At 38.0% G+C, this 22,341-nt stretch overlaps 1 protein-coding gene across 2 annotated transcripts in view; it reads left to right on the top strand.

Moving 5' to 3' along the window:
• The first annotated feature begins 7,666 nt into the window (after positions 1-7,666).
• Positions 7,667-22,341, top strand: part of DLG2 (discs large MAGUK scaffold protein 2) — an 857,148-nt gene continuing 842,473 nt past the window's right edge. Inside the window, exon 1 of one of the 2 annotated variants that reach the window (XM_087868197.1) lies at positions 7,667-7,869. In XM_087868197.1, coding sequence (XP_087724323.1) covers positions 7,792-7,869 — 78 coding nt within the window. In that variant the 5' untranslated portion in view covers positions 7,667-7,791. The remainder of the gene's footprint in view (positions 7,870-22,341) is intronic. The other variant, XM_087868200.1, reaches the window with a different exon arrangement.

Below are 22,341 nucleotides of genomic sequence, written 5' to 3'. Positions count from 1 at the left end.
AAAACTCTATTCATCAGCTCAGGAAAGCAATAAGGAAGTGTGTTTTTATTATGAGTATAAAAAGGGGGAGGGAGTAAGTTTAACCCTTTTGTGTGGGGAGAATATAACTAAGCCAAATATCTAACATGAAAGTGCTTCTGGACTAGTGAAACCTCTGGGCAACTAGCAGAAGGATATGCAAATCACTCTGTAGCAAGAGTCACATAACTAAAGGTCCCTGGGACTCCCACAGGAAGTACAGTCTTACCAAAGAAGATTTTAGAATGAAAATGTATAGTTACATACAGAAACTATCCACTATAAGTGGAATCAGCAGGGTTAGACTTCCAAGAAAATTAGGTAATAAGTATAACAGATAAAGATCTCAAATTAAATGTTTGAACTTAAAAACATGACAAAGGAAGGAATAAAAATCATAAGCAGAGTTCCCTTATTAAAGACTGAATGGATTTAAAAAAGAAATATAGACTCTCTAGAAATTATATATATATACGTATATATATATACGTATATATATATGTATATATATATATACGTATATATATGTATATATATATATACATATATATACGTATATATATATGTATATATATATATAACATACATATAAAATTCATTAAACATAAGCACTCTGTAGATAGGTAAAACAATAGATTAAAGCCTATGAAAAAAACACTAATTAGAGTTAAGGATATAACCCTGAAAATAACACAAAGAAAAGAAGAAGAAGAAGAAGGAGAAGAAGAAGAAGAAGAAGAAGAAGAAGGAGGAGGAGGAGGAGGAGGAGGAGGAGGAGGAGGAGGAGGAGGAGAAGAAGAGTAGCAGTAGTAAGAGGTATATGAAGCAATAGGATGGGTCAAATGAAATGGTCCAAGAAAAATATTATGGGATTTTTGAAGGAGAGAATAGAGAGATTGAGGGAGGATGCTTGAAAAGACTGAGAATTCTTCTAAGAATAATCAGATTAAAGAACCATCATGAATTCCAAGCAGAATTTTAGAAAAAAAAAAACATTGTATCGAAACTATAGTTTGACAAAGACAAAGAAAACAAAACCTTCAAACAAACCATTAAAAAAGAGAGATTGTTCTTACAATTGAACAATTTGATTGACAGCAGACAGCTTCTGTAAAAAGTAGACGCCAGAAGATAGTATGAAATAATATCTTCAAAATGCTGAGGGAAAAATCACTGTCAATCTAGACATCTCCATTTACCAATGCTATCGTTCAAATGCTAAGCTGAATGTAGGCCATTCAGGAAAAGTATAAAAAAGTTGAGCGTGTTTAACCATCACAGATTTTTGCAGAAATAACTATTACAATATACACATCCATAAGAAGGAAGTTTAGAAGGGTTCAGATACTAAAACTAATGATGAGAATATAAACTGGTAGAATGTGAGAGTTATTTTGAGTGATCTTTAATTGTAAAACAATAAATAATGATGCTGATAATGACTGATTCGGTCAGGAATGGTACTACTAACAAGAGAGAACCAAAGTATTATAAAATAATATCATGGAATATTGGGTGTATTATTAAAATGATCTTGTACAACTTTAAAAAAATTAATTTGAAGTTAAATCAAGTGAAAAGGATGAATAGCCCCTCAGATATCAATAGTTATTATAAAACATATTAATCAAGATAATGTGGTATTGGTCCAGGTAAATAAAAACAGAACAATCCAAAAAAAGCCCAGAAATAATTATATGCACTTTCATATGATATAGACTTATTACTTAGGAGCATTATGAGTCAGTAAGGAAAAGAAATAACATTCTCATATACCAGCAAAATAAATAAATAAAACATACATATATACATACTTACAACTGGCCATATATATGGGGAAAGTAGGTTCCTATCTCACACATTAAATTAAAAAAATATGAAGACTTTCTTGTGAAAAGAAAAAGAAATTGTTTAGAAGAAAATATTATAAGATAATGTACTTATGTACTTGGAATAGAAAAAAAAATTCTTGAGATACAAAAATGTACAGACATAAAAGAAAATATTGATAGATTTCAGTATATTTAAATTTTGAGGATGCATATGTGTATGATAAAATATAAACGAGGTTTAAAAAGAGTCACAGGTTAGGAGGAGATATTTTCAGTGCCTATAATACACAAGGAATCGGTGTCCAGAATACATAAGGGAATTTTACAAATCCATGAGATAAATATAATCTAATTTAAAATTGGGCAAAGGCTATGAATAGAAGAAAGTTCAAATTGCCAATAAACATATAAGATGCTACATCTCACTAGTAATCAAGACAATGTACATCCAAACTACCAGGAGCTAGTATTATGCATTATGTTTGGGAAAAAATAATACATCTGATGATACCATGTCATCTAGAATACAGGACTTGTATAAACTACTAATAATGTAAAGTAGTGAGAAAATTTTTTTTTAAAGATTTTATTTATTTATTCGACAGAGATAGAGACAGCCAGCGAGAGAGGGAACACAAGCAGGGGGAGTGGGAGAGGAAGAAGCAGGCTCATAGCAGAGGAGCCCGATGTGGGGCTCGATGTGGGGCTCGATCCCAGAACGCCGGGACCACGCCCTGAGCTGAAGGCAGACGCCTAACGACTGCGCTACCCAGGCGCCCCAAGTAGTGAGAAATTTTTAATGGAAGTTCAAGATGCACATACCCTGTGATCTGTCAATTATATTTTGAAGCACCTACTCTAGATAAAGTTGTACGTACTTAGAGAGGTACAAGAATGGTTAGTGAACATTATTTTGAGATGAATTTCAGGTGGAGTGGAGTGAAGTGGAGAGATTTTGATTACATTATAAAGGGTTTATTTCTTTAAAATGAATCTGAATCAGATACGGCAAAATGTTATCATTTATTAAATCTGGGTGGTAGACACATAGATGAGTGTCATTTTACGCTCTTTCATCTCTAGATGCTTAAATACATCATGATTAAACATTTAAAAGAAAGAGGGTGTGAGATATTGAAATACTGAAGAATGAGTTTTGAAGATTTTGAAAACAAAACAAACAAAAAAAAGAAGTAGGTTTAGTCCATTATAATTAGAGCCAATGGGATTATTATTTGTAGTGATTCCAATATTTTTTCCACACTTATCTGTGACTGGTTGTCTCTTCGGGGCAGAAATATATCTATCTGCAACTGGGTCAGTTTGCACACATGCGTTTTGATACACATACATGCAGAGAGATTTAGCTATTCCTTTGCTTTTTTGGATACATTGGCACTAATTATTGTGCTTTTTCCAGCTAACATTTATTATTGTGCTTATATCATATAGAAACCAAAAAAAAAAAAAACAGTAATTTTTTTCCTGAGTTCCCACAGTATTTTTCACACATCTGTTAGAAAGCCATCCTGCACTAAAATTTCTTTATACATCTGTGGTCCCACCTGTATAGGGCTCCTTGAAAGGAGGGACTACATCCCATTCATTTTGGGGTCCCTAGTAAATAATCAATACATTTTTGTGAAAAGATATTACCTTTTGAATCATATAAGTAATAACACCGATATAGTCTCATTGTAGAAAACTCAAGTATTACACAACCATACAAAGTGAAATGTAAATGTTTTTATTTACATTTTCCTCTACCCTCTATAGAGATATCTGATATCAACATCTTGGTATTCCTGTGAATTAAATTAAATATTATGTTTATATTTCTTTAGTCATAAATTCTATGTAGTGTATTTCTGACACCTGCTTTTAAATAACAGGCTAAAATCAGATGTTAATCAAAGGGCTATAAATATGCCTATCAGGTATGCAAGCAACTCAAACATATATTTGAATGTCTATTGGTTCTGTACATTAGCTTGTTCATGTCTCAAACATGTATTTTCTCTGGTGTATATTAAACACCTAACCTAGATAGCTTTTCAAGCTACCAGATACTGGTTTCTAGCATTTAGTGTTTACTCTGTTTTTATAATTATCTGTGATGTATTTAGGTGATTTTTAAAAAGAAATCATTCATGTGTTAGGCAGAAAATGTAGTTGTGTAATACTTAATGGCTTGATTTAAACACTGCATTTACCTTGAGACTTCAGAGGAGGCTCACACAGTGTGTGTGTTGAGGCACGAACCCAAAGCTGCTTAAAAGGATTAATGTTGCTTCTCATCTTCAGCTGCACCGGTAGGCTTCTGTCATATGAGAGGTATTAGAAATGAAATTATAAAAGAAAAGATCTGTCTAGGTACTGATGATATACAGATGGAAAGCATCTGAAAAACTTGTTTCCCTTACCCAGCAGAGCCGCAAAAATTATTTATCTCAATCAGCAGAGCAATGGTTAGAGACTTGAGTTACCGTGGGCAGCCGCCACCCTCTCTGTAGCAGACATGTCTGCCTAGAGAGTCCAGGGAAGACGGTACACAGCTCTGGCAATGACTTTATTCCATTGACAAGCAAGACTCCGAGCTTTCAAAAACCTTTTGCAACTGAAAATTTGTGGATATGCTTCTATTGCCTCTTCTGGTCTTTCCAGTTGGAGGCTTTTCCTATTTTCCCATAGACACTTTCAACAAATATAGTTTGAATATCTACATTGTGCTAAGTGTTCGCATAACACAGGCCTGAGTCCTGACTACACATGACCTACTCCATGCCTATTTCTACCCTTTCTACCTCCAGTTGCTTATTTAAGGTACAGTAGTTATTCTTGTTATTTTTAAAGTTAAATCTTAGCTGGTAGGCCCAATTTATTTTAAGAACTCCATCCTGTAAAAGTTAATAAAGCTGCTGGGTCAGGTGTGTGAAGGTCATTAAAGGTTCAATTTAAAAGCAAAACCAACCAACAATATGATCAAACATCAAAGATCTCTTCAAGCTCCAGTTTTAGTGACTTAGGAAATCTTATGAAGAAAGTGCAAACATCATTTTCTGATGTGGCATTCCCATCAGAGTAAATTAACATTCTTTGATTCCCTCTATGATATCAGTGGTTTGAAAGCTCCACTTTTTTTTCTCACCTCTTTATTGACTAATTCCATCTTAAAATATTAAAAACAGAAACTTCTACTCATTAACTTAGAAAGAATTGCTCCTCCCTCCCCTTTCAATCTACTTTATTTTGCTCACTGAATAGTCTTTCAACTAAAATGTGGTTTGGACAAACTTGTATGAAGGAATAATGAATACCTTTAGTATGATGGCAATATTAGGGTAAGCTGTGGTCCTACTGAGTAGCTCTTTGAAAACTAAGCAGGAGTTATCATTTATTTATTTGCTGGATTTCTGTGGCACTTTTCCTCCAAAGAGTACAGGGTGTGATGTGGAGAATTTTGCACAGGGGCTGTTGAGGAGTGACAAAAGGAAATTCAAGAAAAGTCACATTCATAGGAAGTGGGAACACGGAGCGAAAGAAACAGCAAATGGCAAAACCAAATCGTAGGTGGCAGTTGCGCGTGTTGAAGAAGGTAGAAGGATCTGGGTTGCCCCAAGGGTACTGCTGTTACCTTTTCGAACACCAAGTCATTTTACCAGAGCCTTTGCCCCCAGTGAACCCTACACATTTCTGTTCAGTATTCACATGAAGACTCACAATCAGAATCGTAGACTCATAGGGCAGGAGGGGCCTTAAAAAGCATCTGTCCAATTGTCTTACTTTACAGATGAGGCAAATCAAGTTTGTAGAGAACAAGGAGGTTAGAAGCAAAGCACTGGTTAGAACCCAGGTCATTTATCCACTCAACAAACATACATTGGTTTCATTGTGCTAAACACTGCTTTAGCATCAGTATTACCTTGAGTAATGTAGTGAGTAATATAGATGTGGGTCTTGACTGCCACTGTCCTATCCCACACCGCCTTGTTCTGTCTCCAGTTGCCTACCAGGACATCTAATATAGGAACCCCACCTTACCCATGGTTTTGCTTCCGAGGTTTCAGTTACCTGCAGTCAACCACTGTCTGGAAGCAAATAATCCTCTTCCCGACTTATGCTGGGAAGATCAGCTGTGGCCTCAGGCTACGTCACAATGCCTGCATCACTTCTCCTCACGTAGGCATCACATCATCTCACACTATCACAAGAAGAAGGGTGAGGACAATACAATCAGTTATTTTTGAGAGATGATACATAACTTTTATTACAATATATTGTTATAAATGTTCTACTTTATGACTAGTTATTATTATCTTATCGTGACTAATTTATAAATGAAACATTATCATAGGTATGTATGCATAGGAAAAAAACATAGTATATGTAGGGTTTGGCACTATCCATGGTTTCAGGCATCCACTGGGGATCTTGGAATGTGTCCCCCACAGATAAGGGGGAGGACTATTGTGTATGTTATAAAGTAGCTTCTGGCTGACTGAAGACCCAACCCTCTTTGAGAGTAAACCTCAAGTGACTTACAATGAGAGAAGGGAGTTCTTTTCCAGTGTCTGTAAGTGTGTTGACATTCTTTGGACCATTGGTACTCTTAGGGCTGTTCTGCCAGATCAGCTGGAAAACATTTACTGGACTGAGTCTCATCTGTATATCACTGGAAGGAAAGTTCTCCTTGCCAAGATGAGCAGTCTAATTTTTGTCTTCTAGTAAGATGGGTAAAACTTAACCGCTATCTCTACTTGGAAGGAACACTTGTTCCTTAAAATTGACTTTATCTTTAAAATGCCTCGTATAATAATCTAAGTCCTAATAAGATACTCAGAGTTGAAAGCACCCGGTGGTAGAATCAAATGTGAAAATTCTTCAAAGGAGCATGGTTTAAGAGTTGCTGTAAATCTGTCCTCCCAAAAGTGATATTACGGTCCTTCATTTATCACTGGATATTCCTGCAAGAAAACTAAGCTTAAAAAAAAGAAGATTGCTCTATTTTAGTTTAAAGGTAGATTTAAGCCCCTCTCCATCCCCCAGTCCCCATGTTAAAAACCTGTGCTTATAAAAGAGGCCTCTGTTGCTTTAGAGGTAGAACTGATGAGTTTGAAAGGACCTTTACCCAAGCATTGGGGAGTACACTTTTCCCTGCTCACTTTGCCCTTTGTCCCAGGCCAGTCTCCAAAGAAACAAAGCGTGGCTCTTGTGAGCAGTAGATAAGAGTGGCTGATGATCAGAGATAAGACTTTCCTTGGACCAAAAGAAGTTGAGGAGGGGGCGAGGGACTGGACACTTCTCTTCCCAGCCACCCTAACAGCTGGAAATTCTTGGAGCTTCAGAGCAGGGTTCAGGCTCCAGGGACACCTGTTTGTGCCCACAGGGCCAGCTCCGTGGTGGCCTTGCCTCTCCCCCTGTGCCTGGCAGCTCCTGTATTGGCTGATTTACCTGCGAGCCTGTTATGTGGATCTGTCTTTTCGCGGCCACTGCCGCCGGCACGTACTGTCAAGACAGAGGGAAGCCAAGCGAGGAGTGCAAATGCCGGAGCCTAGAGCGGGAGGTGAGCCGCCTCCCGGAGGAGTTGACTGCGGCTTCCCTTCCTCCTGACACACATGGAGTTTGGTGACGGTGCCCGAAGAACTGCAGACAGATACTTAGCGACTGGATGTGTGTGAGCTGGCTACTGAAGGCAGCACCCGCCTCACCCGGACCTCCTGCTGGCAGGATGTAAATATACCTGCAGACCGGCCAAACAGGACTGCCTTCCCCCAGCCCCCTCCTTCCTCCCACCCTCTCCCTCGGCTAACCAGCATGAGAGGAACTGAGAAAGCAACAGCCTGCAAGTGACAGCTCCAGCCGGATTCCGTTTGTCTCTGAGCCGAGGTGGGAAGTTGATTGTGCAGCAGCTTCATTGTGAATTCCTTCCATTGGCATCGCTATGTTTGCTTCTATCTGGTATGCCAAGAAGCTGGGTCGCAGGTTCGTGCACAATGCCAGGAAGGCAAAATCAGAAAAGGTATGGAATGAGTGGGGATGAAGATTACCTTTCCGACTTGCCGACTGCCTGCTCTGGACTGCTAGTCTGAGTACAGACGCAGTCTTTATTAGCTTGGGATGAGAACCTGCTTCTCACTGTGAACGTAGTCCATGCCACTCATGGAAGGGCTAACTCTTGGAGCTTTGCTACTTGGGAAGGGAGCAGTGGGGGTTAAGCAGGATCATTGGAGCATCAGAATATTAGGTGAAATCATCAACTGATAGAATGTCTCGGCAGAGACTTAATATTCCTTTAAATGGTATAGGGTGAAAGCAATTGAACAGCTGAAATATTTGCTTCTTCCAGGAGCTCTCTAGTAAACTTGTTGCTATACTGCATTATTTTTATTACTACAGTGTTTGGTTCTGAAGGGGGCATTATAAATCCCCGAGCCTTTCTCCAGTACTTGTGTCCTAGTGTGTGTCCTAAGAACACAGATTTGGGACCTCAGTAACATTGACCAGACTCCACAGGGGTGCTTGGTATCTTTTCAATTCACAGAACTATCATTTCAAAAGTGTTTACAATGAGTAAGAATTATATTTATAATTGGGTAGTCATGGCCATTTAGAGAGTGGTTTTGTATTTCTTTTATTCAGCATGACTAGTTGTTTCCTCCCAGAGAACCTCTGTGTAGATTTTCCTCATTAATTATCTTTCTCTAAGAAAATAAAATGGCCTGTAAGTCGAGATGCATTACAAGCTTTCATCTCTAATTTGTCCTCTGCTTTCAGGGCACTGACCAAACTGTCATATTTAGGGAATTTTGTGTCCAATTTGATAGGTGTTGGGGAAACTTCCGTAGGAAACAAAATTTTGTGAAACTGAGATTTTTCCATATTTCTCTGAGGATCTTTGGTCCAGTCTTCTTTCTGCCTTAAATCTCCTCATGAGATTGACCCAGAGGTGGTTTTCCTGGCCTGTGGCATATAGTCCTTCCTTCCAACTGCAAAGGTTCCTTCACTTTGACTTGTTGTTTGTTCCTTCAGAGTGGAAATGTTGATGACATGAACAAGAATCCAGGGATAAACCTGAGATATGAATGTTTGTAGTTTGAAAAGAGAAAACATTATTGGAGTTCTGACTTTAGGGTTGTAGCTTTTTCGACTGTCCAGATCTGAGGATTGTAGAATGATGACAGACTTGTTATTTAATGGCCCCTGTGGTGGGGGCGGAGGGCAAGGATGGGGTAGAATTGATCCCTTTCCTATTCTGTATATCCCAGGGGCCAAGATTGCAAATGTAATTGTCATGTACCAGCAGCATATATATTGAACAGTTGGGTTTGGGGGTTTTGGGGTTTTTTCTGTTTTTTTTTTTTCTTCTCAAGTGATTTTTAAGGAAAGAGACTTGTAAGTAAGTCTTTTATTGGAGCAAATGTTTTGAAAAACTGCCTTCTTCTTATGAAAATTATAGGTTGTATGGATGAGAGGACTGTCAGGACCACAAATGGCTCTGAAAGGCACAGGGAGATAATGCCTTACACCAAATTAGTATGCAAAGAAAAGTTGAATCTCCCAGTGGCACTTAATTCAGACTTGGGCCTAAATGTGGAGAATAATAGTCTGAAAATGCCTTGTATAAGACCTAAAAGGCTGGTAATCCAACAAAGCAACATGGGCTTCTGCTTCTTGAGGGTGGGGGAGAAGCTAGTAAAGGGCCTGTGATACCTACCTCCCTTTCTGTGGTGGCTGATGCTTAGGATAGGTAAGAAGAAACCAAATGTGGGGTTAATGGCTTTAAATTATTTATCTCTCTTACTCAGGGAGTGAGGAAATCAACATTGGAGAACTGAAGTTTTGCTCCCTGAGTGATAAGACCAAAGGAAAATTATTAACTTGAATGCCCTTGTGCTAGCCAGAAGAGCTAGGAGGAGTTAATTTTGAACACCAGGTGATGATAACTAATATGAAAATAGCATCCTTTTTTTCCCCCATGGGTTTGTATTCTCAGAATTCCTGGAATAAATTAAAAGGTATGCTGCCTTGAACAATGAAGGCCCTCAGTTGATGCTTGGTGAATGGAAATAGTTTATTTATTCTATGTACCTAATTTTATTACATGGCTTATTTAAACCAACTATTGTAGATTAATATTTTGTCTAATGAGTTTAATAATAAAGTTTAACTGAGAAGACAGTTAACAAATGATACTGCAAGCTGAATAAATTCATATAAAGTATTCCTATAGCATCAGAGATCACATAATTGTAAACACAGAGGGGGATATAAAGTGCTGCTGACTGTATGTTGTCATGCTTTATTATAAAATGGAAGAAGATGAATAAAATCAGATAATTATTGAGTTTTATTTAGAGAATGATTGGTATATTTAAATGTGAAACAACTATTGCTAGATTCATAGCATGTTTAGCATTTGGGGGTATAAATCTGTATCATAGATAGTGATTGTGGTTTCATTTTAGTACCCTCTGTAAATTTTGGCTTCTTTTTGCAATAGGTAGCATAGTTTATTTTCTCCTACTCTAGTAAAACAACCTGCACCCATCATAGCCCATCAGTCCTATTTTAGCATTCAGGTGTGGTCTGGAAGTGTATTCCTCAAGGCTGGGGTTAATTGAAAAGCTAATTGGGAATGTGCAAGCCTAAATGCCATCCCATAAGGCAGTATGCCTTATGCATGGTTGCCTGGTCTACTGTTTTACCTCATTCAATGCCAATGGAATTAAATAGCAGCATGGAATGTAATGAAAAGAACAAACACAACAATAATATTAATGATAGCCCTCATCCATGAACATTATATAGCAGGTGCTTAATACGTACAGTTTCATGTCATCTTCACAGCCATCCCATAAGGTAGAAATCATTTTTCTTGAGTCCCAGAGAGAAAAGTACCTAGTCCAAGGTCACTGAGTTAGCAGTAAGTATCAGTGCTGGGATTTGAGCCCAAGTTTACCCAAGCTATTCCAAAAATGACTCCTTGAGTCTAGAGCATTCTCCTCCATCCACCTGTCATTCACCTATCTTGCCTGAATAAGGTTAATGATTCCTTCTTATCTTGTCCCCCTCTTTTGATGTAAAAATTCAAAAGTCATGAGGTTTACAGAATCAAATTTACCGATCCTGTAACTCAGCCCCCTTATTTCTGATAAGACTCTACCTAAGCTATCTTGAATAGACAATTATCTGTCCTGTTATTAAAGACTTTACACTCTTTGTCCTGTTTAGTTGGGTAAGTATAGTAAGCTATCATTCTGGCACTTATTATTCCTTTTAAATAGCTAGTAATTGTCATATCATCATAACCTAAACATTGGCATTTGTACTCATTGCTTATCCTATTGAAACGAAAGATGTCTTTCATCAAAAAGAACCTAAATGCTTGGCAATTGCAGATGCACTCTCTTTTTAGAATGAGTCAAAGATATTAGGTGATTCACATTGTCATTTTTCCAAAAAGAAAAGCAAAAGGCTCTTTGTTATTCTTTCATTAAAAAGACAGTTTGTGCATACCAATAAATTCTTTGAACAAAATTATTTTAAATGTGATAATATGAAATCAAAACTGGCTAGCTAGAAAAGAATACCTCGGTTCAAATAATTATTCTTTTTTTGACCCTATGTAATTAATTCAGATGTTAGTGTCTTACTTTTATAACTTTTTGTCACATTTCGACTTAAATTGCTTTATTTAGTCCATCTCTAGATTGTATGACTCTAAAAGGGCAGCTGAAGAAGCTTTAAGATAAATTGAAATGCAATTTCTGGTGACATAATAATATGCAAAAGTAGAAAACACTTGAAATTGTGAACCCTCACTGCCCCATCAGCATTGCTTCCTCTCATTTGTTTTTGTTCTAATTTTTGTTTTTAACTATTTTTATTTTAAACATACACCCCAAAAAGTAGATGTGTGATGCATTTAGGAAAGACTGGCATCAATATCTATCATCTAATAGACACAACTGTGGATAAGCTTAACAGTGGTATATAACCTACAAGTGATATGATTGAGCCCAAATATCCTGACATTAGGCCATTTTTGCCTTAAGGAATTCTTTAAGAACCATCACACTGGTTCTACCCTCCTTTTCATTTAAACCAAACACATTAATTCAACATAAACTAAAATGGAGGATAAACTAGTAATACGTTTGCTGGCAGTTTGGCCAATGAAAGACAATATCCTGGGTGACCCTAGCATAACATGAAAAGCATTGGGCTTAAGTTGAGGACCTGGAGGGAGGGATTTAAATTAGTCCTATTCTTTGCTTTCAGCCTAAAACCAATCATTTGGGCTCCTATAAGGCCTCAGTTTTCTTATTTGTGAAATGGAAGTAACACCTATGCTTTAGTAGAAACCCAATGTCCTCAGCATCAACCTAAACCTCTTAACATGGTCTACAAGGCCAATCATGATATGACCTCTGCTTTCCCCTCTGCCACTACACCTTGCCCCTCTTCCATGACACTCTAAATTTTTTCTTCTCCTATTTGGCTGACTACATTAGCTGTATGCCTCACTCATTGCACTCTAACCTTAAGTGACATCGCCATCACTAGGAAACCTTTCCTGGCCCCTACAAGCCCAGGATGGGTCTTCCATTGGCTCCCACAGCTGCTTGTACATTGGCTGTAATCATCTTTCTTTCCCTGTATTCCTCATCAGAATGTGGATTCTCCGAATAAAGGACTGTTCCATCTTGTTCCCCTTATTTCAAGGCCTAAAAGAATTTCTGGAATATGGTTCTCTCTCATACTCTATTTCATTGACTCTATGTTGTCATCAGTTGCAAGATGCTCCATTATTTCACGTATTATTAAGGAAAAAAATGATTTTCAATGGAACTTTAACACATCATCAGTTGCAAGATACATCTTGATTTCAGAGATGTTCAAATATAAAAAGAAAAGTTTATTTTTAGAATCAATAAAGTATGGCATAGTTGAAAGAATGAATAATGAATGGGTTTATTTTGAGGATAAATGAGTTAATATAAATAAAGTGTTTAAGGTTACACTTGCTATCAAATCACTTTTATGTCTTTGCAAATCATAATAGTACTTGGCATCGGGAAATTTAATAGATAATCCTAAAATATATCACACATTTTATTTTGGGCTGATGAGACTCAACTGGCATCATTTTTCCTATTCTGGATTTAGGAAGGTAAATGAAGAGAGGGAAAGTGGAAAGGAAGGTTATGGAAGAAATAAATGAAAAGCAATCAAACTGGGACCATTTAGATTGCAGAAGAGAAAGTTTAGAGAGCTTCCTGGCCTCTCATTACATATTTATATGTCTAAACAACAATGATGGTTAACTTTTACTGAATTTTTTTTATGAGCTGAGAACTGTGCTAATATGAGGATCTAGTGAGATAGTTACCATTATTATGTTTTTAAAGCAAAAACACATCACCAGTAAGTGGCTGGGATTAGACACCATGTCTGACTCTAGAGCTCAAGCTCTGAACCAGTAACGATGCTCTGTATGTATGTGTGTGTGTGTGTGTGTGTGTGTGTGTGTGTATGTGTGTGTGTACGTATGTGTGAATGTAGTACATACAGAGGACTGTATATTATACAATATATGCTGTACATTATACTGTATATATGATGTATGTTTCAGTGAGCTAGATATCAAGTTTATTTTCCCCATAAAAGATCAGTGTAAACATAAATTTAAAGGCAAATTCAAAAATTTAGCTTAAGCATAAGAAGCAACATCCTGATGTTGAAGACTCTCCAATCCTTAGCGAATGATAAAATCTTCCTACATCTATTTTTGCCTCATGGCAGATTGAAGAGTAGCCTGACCCAGAGAGAGATGGACAGATTGTCCTCTCAGGTCCCTTTCTTAGAGTCTTCTGAGTCTTTGAGAGCTCATCGGTTGTGAGCAGCAGCATGACTCAGCGCCTGTGTCTGCTGGCTGTGGTGACAGAGAGGACAGGTGTTTGTCCACACTGAATGCAGCCCTGCAGTTCTCCCTTGTCACCTGGCAGGTGAATCAAGCAACAAAATGGACAGTAGCACCTGTTCTGAAGTCCCAGCACTGCTACCCATCCTGGAAGAATGCAAAGTGCAGCTGTTAGCAGGACAGGGAGGGAGACAGAGGGAAAGGACAGGATAAGAGACATGGCTAAAATGAAGGAGGGGGAAGTAGACTGGAGAGGAAGATAGCAGGTCCCAAAACCACCGTAAAATTTAATTACTAATGGCAGTGCCTTGCACAATTATGTGTACTTTAATGTATCATCTCATTTAATTCTCACTACAACCTTCTGTGGTAGTCTTATTTTAGCTTCCATCTCCCATGAAGAAACTGGGGTATAAGATGTTGCAGAATTTGTCCGAAATCATAAATAGTGAAACTGGAATTCAGGGCCAGGGCTGGCTGAATCCAGAGCCTGTTACCCTAACTATTCATGTGTTCTTTAAACTTTTCTTGGGTTGGGTGAGCCATTGATGTAGAGAAGGGACAAACCAACACAGCAGCCATCTTCTCATCTACCTGTGCCTCATCTCTGTTGAATAACTGTGTGGCTGAAAATAAGACCAGATTTCTCACTGGGGGTCCTCCAGGAACCAGATATCTAGATAGTTTACCTTCGGTACAGTTTACAGAACTTCAGTTGCCAAATGGCTTTGGGATTTTTTCGTTTTGTTTTGTTTTGTCTTCAGTGTACTTTACAATGGTATTTCTCAACCTGGTATCATTCAATGGTATTACATTGAATGGTGAAGATGGAAGGGAAAACTCCCATCTGGTAAGATTAGTTCAACCATGATGATTCTTAGAGAGATAAAATTGATAATCAGATAAAGTACACATCTTATTTACACATGTACTATATTTTGGGAGCTAATAGAGAAACCATCTCACTTTAAATAATGCTTTATAGTATTCACTAACTTCATCTGAGGTAGTATTATTTCCCCAAATAAATTATTAAATTGTTAATTAAATTATTACGCCATTGTAGATTCTGTCCCATTCCACCAGCATATCATAGACACTAAATAAACGCTACCTGAATTATAGAATTGGATGGAGGACTCTGAGCTGTACAGGGATAAAGACTGGATTAGGGGTCAGTAGGCCTGTGTGTCAACTACTCTGTCCCAACCACCTGTCCTTCATTGGTTAAGTCTCTTAATCTCTCTGGCTTCTTCATCTGCAGTCAGATTCCTTTCAATTTTAACATTCTCTGCTTCTAATTATGATTTGCCGTAAGTCTGCTGAGTCTTTAAAGGGAAGGATTTGATCTTATTTGTCTTTGTGCTCCTGGCACCTAGAACAATGCCTAGCATGAAAAAAACTTAAGAAAATGTATATCAAATGAATATACACAGACTTGGATTGTCTTTAAGTATCAGTAAGAAGAATATAGTGGAAAATCTACCTAGTTTCAAAGTGGGAGCAAGATAAGAGCACTTCTTTATTGCCTTTTTTCTTTGAAGAGAGAGGGAATATGAGACATTGTATAGCTCTGGGGTAGGAGGCTCTGGTTCTTTTACCTTCCCACTCTCCATGTCGCTAATACTGAAGTGAAACAAACAGTAACCAGCAGATTACCAGAGTTCTCTTCAACTACCAACGATATGTCAAACTGTAAAATTTTCCAGCTGCTTTGTTCTACCTGCCAGAAGATTGCAGGCTTATATTTGAGTGTTTCTTAATCTGAAAAGTCTAGTTATGTAGAGAACCCCCACCCCATTTGCTATGAACTGAATGGTGTTTTCACGCCCTAATTCATATATTGAAGCCCTAGCCCTCAATGTGATTGTATCTCTCTCACCTCTCTCCCCCACGTGAGAGTGAGAAGGCAGCAGTCTGAAAGCCAAGAGGAGAGCTCTCACCAGAAATTGAACCCTGCAAGAACCTCGATCTTGGATCTCTCATTCTCTTTAACGTTGAGGGAATAATTTATATTACAATATATCTAGTCTATGGTATTTTGTTACAGCAGTTTGAAGAGACTAATATGCCATGATGCCATGATGGCCATGCATAGTGATGTCCAACTTTTAGTTCCCAGTGTTGGGTTGTCATTGCTAGGGAGAAATATATAACCAATTGAGTATTCTTTTTCATCCAGAGCATGTAAGCTCTAATAAGCACACAGCCTCTGCAGGGTCTCATCAACTGCTCTTGTGAAAGAGATAGGAGGGGTTATTAAAATTGGTCATATAAGAAGGGGGGAAGAAGTAGAGCAAAGGGAATGAATGAGCTGCTTTTGAAAGATCATTGCATGGTGCACTGGGTGTTATACGCAACTAATGAATCATAGAACTTTACATTGGAAACCGGGGATGTACTGTATGGTAACTAACATAATATAATAAAAAAAAACATTAAAATAAAAAAAAAAGAAGTTGCGGTCCATTATACAATGGAATATTACTCAGCTATCAAAAAGAACGATTTCTCAACATTTGCTGCAACATGGACGGCACTGGAGGAGATAATGCTAAGTGAAATAAGTCAAGCAGAGAAAGACAATTATCATATGGTTTATCTCATCTATGGAACATAAGAACTAGGAAGATCGGTAGGAGAAGAAAAGGATAAAGACAGGGGGGTAATCAGGAGAGGGAATGAAGCTTGAGAGACTATGGACTCTGAGAAACAAACTGAGGGCTTCAGAGGGTTGGGGGTGGGGGAATGGGATAGGCTGGTGATGGGTAGTAAGGAGGGCACGTATTGCATGGTGCACTGGCTGTTATACACAACTAATGAATCATCGAACTTTACATCAAAAACCAGGGGCGCCTGGGTGGCATAGCGGTTAAGCGTCTGCCTTCGGCTCAGGGCGTGATCCCGGTGTTCTGGGATCGAGCTCCACATCAGGCTCCTCCGCTATGAGCCTGCTTCTTCCTCTCCCACTCCCCCTGCTTGTGTTCCCTCTCTCACTGGCTGTCTCTATCTCTGTCAAATAAATAAATAAAATCTTAAAAAAAAAACAAACAGGGATGTACTGTAAGGTGACTAGCATAATATAATAAAAAAATATTATTATAAAAAAAGTAAGCAAACTAAAAAAAAAAAGAAAGATCACTGTTGTTGTCTTCATATTCTGTCTATTAACCAACAGAGCAAGAGAAGTGAATGCTAGCTTTTCACCCAGCGTGTTCAATAAAATAAGAAAATCAAATAAGACTCATCAAATACAATTCTTCTGTTTCTTTATTTTTAAAGATTTTATTTATTTATTTATTTGAGAGAAAGAGCATAAGCAGGGGGAGCAGTCATGGAGAGGGAGAACCGGACTCCCTGCTGAGCAGGGAGCTCAGTGTGGGACTGGATCCCAGGACCCTGGGATCATGACCTGAGCCTGAAGGCAGACGCCTGACCAACTGAGACACCCAGACCGCCCCTCAGTTCTTCCCTTTCACACCTACTTGTTACTCTAGGCCACTCTGATTTACAAACAGAAGTGATTTGCTTTCTATACCATCCACTCCACAGTTACTCAACACTGACTATAGGAGAAAGTTTGTACTATGAGAAGGGCATCTGACTTTTCACGATCATTTGCAGCAAGGTATGATGAAATGAACATGTCTGAGGCAGAAGTCAGTGACATTGGTGTTCACTTTCATAGCAGTATTGAACTATGATACTACTTAATATGAGAAATTTTGGTGACTCCCTAGCACAGGAAGAGTGGAAACTAATGTGCTGAGCAAGAGGAAAAATTATATTGGGGGACTCGGAGGGGGTTGTTGGTGGGGAAGGTATAAGAGAATAAGAAAAATATTTTTCTTTCTTCTTCTCTGAACATCATTCTGGCCTAGGACTTATTTTCATGCCATTGTTTCCTAACCTCCTTGGATAAATCCTTTGTCACCTTTATTGACTTCTTTTCTTTATACATTTTGTGAATGCTCTTGTTGACACACCCAAGAACAACAGTATGACAGTGGAAGACTACAGCCTTGAGTTCAAATTTCACTCAACATCTTATGGGTTGGGTGAACTTGAGCAAATAACTGCATCTCCTTAATTATTAATGTTCTCATATATTTAAAATCATGGTAACCATCCTTGCATGGTTTTTTGATTCAATTAAAAGCTGCGTTTAAAGCATCTGGTCCATTGTAAAACACTTAATATTTCCTTCCTTCCTCTCTCCTTTCCTTCAGTCCATTCATTTTCATCCTCTGCGTAGTTCCAGAAGGGAGGCAAAGCAGCTTTTGGTAACTCCTTCATTAGTGATACCTCTTACTCTACTACTCCCTTGGGCTTCAGAATGGACTTGCCCTCCCATCCTAGTTTTATAGAGTGAGGAGATGTGTAATTATATCCCTGCCACTGGTTAGGGGAAAAAAATTACCACAGAGAACATCTTAACAAGTGCAAATTATCAGTATACTGACTATGGGGGCAATTCTCAGTTTTTATTTCCTTTTTAATAAATAAATCCTAGACCACTCTTATAAAATGTCTCCCCCCCCACCCCACCCTGTCTCCCACCTTTCCCACACATCCCCTGTTTCAAAACACACCATGCAATTTTCAAGAGAGTGATTCTGTGTGTTTGGTAAATGTCAGTCAAGGCACATTACTTCTCATTTGAAATGAAGTGGTATGTGCTGAATGACTCAAGTTACTCATCTCCCAGCTGGTGAATGCATCACATCACCTTTGTAGCTTTATTTCAGGTCTTGGAAAAAAGGGAGAGGGCAAGCCCCACATATTGAATTTCAGAACCAGAAGGAATCTTCCTTTTATAAATGTTAATAGAAACATTAATGAACACTTACTGCGAGTCATTACTGTGGCCAGTCACTCTTCTATGGTTTAACGTGTTCTACCTCAGCTAATCCTCAGAATAATCCTATGTGCTAAGTACTATTATATCCTCATTTTTATGGAGGAGGCACAGAAAAGTCCATTCATGTGCCCAGAGATGCACAATTAGCATGAGTTTGAGAGGCAGGATTTGAACCCATGCCACCTAGATCCAAACCCACATTCTTTTTTTTTTTTTTTAAAGATTTTATTTATTTATTTGACAGAGATAGAGACAGCCAGCGAGAGAGGGAACACAAGCAGGGGGAGTGGGAGAGGAAGAAGCAGGCTCATAGTGGAGGAGCCTGATGTGGGGCTCGATCCCGTAACGCCAGGATCACGCCCTGAGCCGAAGGCAGACGCTTAACCGCTGTGCCACCCAGGCGCCCCCTAAACCCACATTCTTAACTACAGTGCTGCATTATTGTCCATGTCTTTCAAGAGAGCAAACTGAGCCCCCAGGAAATGTGAGGATTGGGACGTTTCTTGCCCAGTGTGGTTGGCAGGCAGGCTTTGGGGATTTGAACCCAGATCTTCCAAATACCAGGCCAGAGATCTTTCTTCTGGCCAGAGCCTTAGTGGCTCCACACACCATTTAGACGGATGTCCCTACATTTATTTCCTATGATCAAATCTCAAGGAACTTTAAGCACTACCCTTTTAGTCTGAATAAACAGCAGATGATAGGTTCTTTCCATCTCACCAAAAGTATTATCAGTTGTATTCATGTTATTGAATGGCAGTATTAATAACCTATGATGATACTTTCAGTAAATAATTGATCCAAATACACTGTGACTTCTGAGCCCTGCTTCCACTTAAAAATAAATAAATAAATAAATAAATAAATAAATAAATAAATAAATAAATAAAAAATAAAGTTATCCAGCAGGATGGCATTTGGAAAACAATTCCACACCAGTGGTTGCATTAATTGCTACTTTGAATGTTCCTGCTGTGAAATGAATGGACCCACTTTGGAACTATTTCTTAGAAATAACCATCTTTATTACCTCTGCTCTAGGATACACAGTTTTGAGATTTTTAGAGGCAAATATCTTCACTAATCTGTTTCTATTTTCCGTTTTCATTCCATAAGTAATCCTTTTCATTGTTATCACCATCTTTAATGTTCTCAGATTGAATTTATGGAGGGCATGGGATGTTATAGGACATTTTTGCCTCTTGCTCTCTCAGCATATAACATTCGGTTAACTCCCCAAGTGTAACATTTTGAATATCATGTTTAATTCAAATATGATCCATTATTTTATTAAAGTTTTTCTTCCCTTGCATATCTCTAGAATTTGCAAGAGCTTTATGGAAATGGTTCATGCGATACACAAATAAGAATTTCTTTTAGTACCAGTCATTTCTCCAATATTTTAAGAAAAACAGGATGAAATGTAACATCATGAAATGGTGCTTGTTGGCAGTTATGAACTCCACTATGCCTTTTTGAAAACAAATTTAAATGCATTTCAAATTAATTTATGCTTCCATCTCCTAGTTTCTTATAATTCACCTTTCTGGTTGTCTTGAATGGTTTCAAAATTGTATTTTTTCCATGTTTCCAGGTTGACCTCTGGCTGGCCACAGGAAGATAAAATTCAAGAAAATAAATGAGTTACCCGTGGCCTCTTAAGTCGGTTAAGAATCTAACAAATACTTATTTGCCCCTTAGTATGGAACAAAGACTTATTTGCACACTACTGCTACTGCTGCCACTGTGCTGGGACTCATAAAGGGTGCAGAATGATCAAGCCACAGCCCCTGTGCTGAGGAAGTTAGGGTATAGATTAGGAAGAAAAGAACATATACTTAGATGTGCTTTAGCAGTATAAATAACACTTTTATTTCTTTTGCCTTGCCAGACCCTCTGCTTTTTTGCCGAATCTTATCATTCTAGAGCTCTGGGATCATGCCTGATTGCAAACCACCTGGCATATGTCTCATACACAGAGCCCTGCTCTCCAAGTTTAGAATAAAACACACCTGGTCTGACTCTGCTCTTAGGTAGCATAAGATATGCATAGTGTTCTTGTAAGGAAAAAAATGCCTTAAAATAAAGTAACCTTTCTTATTTTAATACTGCTATTGAGATATATCAAGACAAAAGAGTAGAGTATTTCAGAACACTATTTCTGAACCCAGTGTCCCTGGGTTCAAATCCCAGCACCACTACTAACTAACTGTGGGACTTTGAGCAAATTACTGAAAGTTTCTGGGTACTTCAGTTTCCTCATCTAGAAAATGACAATAACAGTACCTCTCTTCTAGAGTTGTTACGAGGACCGAATGAGGAGATATTTGTGTTATAACAGGCATTGTCTAAGTGCTTTTAACTGAATAGTGTGCGACATGTCATTTAAAGGAAAGAGATTTTGGGGTGAGTCTTGTTGTGTGGAAGCTCTCAAATGAGTGGCCAGTTCTTCCATCTCCTTCTCTGATGATGATTTTGACTTATAATAAGACTGCTTTGAACTGCTTCATAATCATGTGCTCTACAACATTGGCATGAATGGTGTGCAAATCTCTGCCTCTGTACAACAACCCTGAGCTTTACCGAAGGTGCTTTGAGAAGGTGGCTGTGAGCTACAGCCCTGACTTAAGGCATCGCCCTCGCCCGAGATGCTAGGATTACTGCCATGTGCTTGTTAAGTCATTAATTTGAAAAGCATCTACCCAAGAATGTCTGCCTTGATATGTACCCAGGAGAACATCCTCTGAGGAGGTAGGGCAAGGGCCTCTAATTAGTATAATGAACTTCTGTCTTCCCAAAGTACCAGCTCTGCTTTTGGAAAGGAATCAATATTCATCATCACTATTTGTTGTTCAGGGATACAGATACTTCCATGTGTTCCTGTGCTCTTAGGGACTGTTCAGTGGATGTGAGAACATTCAAATACCAGAAGATGGCTTACTTTTGCATTTTTAATTAACATTCTATGTTCTAGAATGTGTATTACCTCTTTTCCATATCATACCTACTTATAATTTATACAGTTTAATCACTGCTTGAGCAAATAGCTTGGCTTTCTTAAATAGAACTATTTCCTTTTCTTTAAGGAAAATAGCCATTAACTCGGAGTAATTGGCAGAAAAAAACCTCAACAATCCATAAGTGTATCCATTTGGTAGGTGCCTTCCAATATGCTAGGGGACTGGGGTGTGATGGTGAACGCAGCCCATTCAGTACTCAAAGAATATATTGTGTAGTGAATGAGGGAGACACTAATCAAACGTGAATATAGTCTAATTGTGATAAAAATAAAAATGTAAAATTTGCAATTTAGTCACTTTTCTTTCAAGTTTACAAAGAGTGGAATTAAGTACATTTACAGCGTTACACAACTGTCCCCACTATCCACTTCCAGAATTTTTTATCATCCCAAATGGAAACCCTATACTTATCTGAATATGGTCTTAGTGTAAAAATGTTCAGACTTTCCCCATCTGACCTTCCTAACAAATCTACTGATTAAATTATGGTAGTTCCATCTACCTGTTAAAGTTATTCTAAGAATGTTTCAAAAATAGTTACAAATGCCTGAACTTCCATTATTTTTTTGAGAAGATTTTATAATGTCCCAAGTAATGATGTTAAGCATTTTACTCGAGTAACGCAATTTAATTTTGTCTGCGTACCTTTAGCTTTACTAAGATTAGTAATTAAATATTTAGTTATGT

The sequence above is a fragment of the Ursus americanus genome, chromosome 16 (genome assembly GCF_024610735.1).
Source record: "Ursus americanus isolate L20-20 chromosome 16, mUrsAme1.1.p, whole genome shotgun sequence".
In the NCBI taxonomy this organism is placed as follows: domain Eukaryota; kingdom Metazoa; phylum Chordata; class Mammalia; order Carnivora; family Ursidae; genus Ursus; species Ursus americanus.
This window is presented reverse-complemented; position numbering and strand designations above follow the sequence as displayed.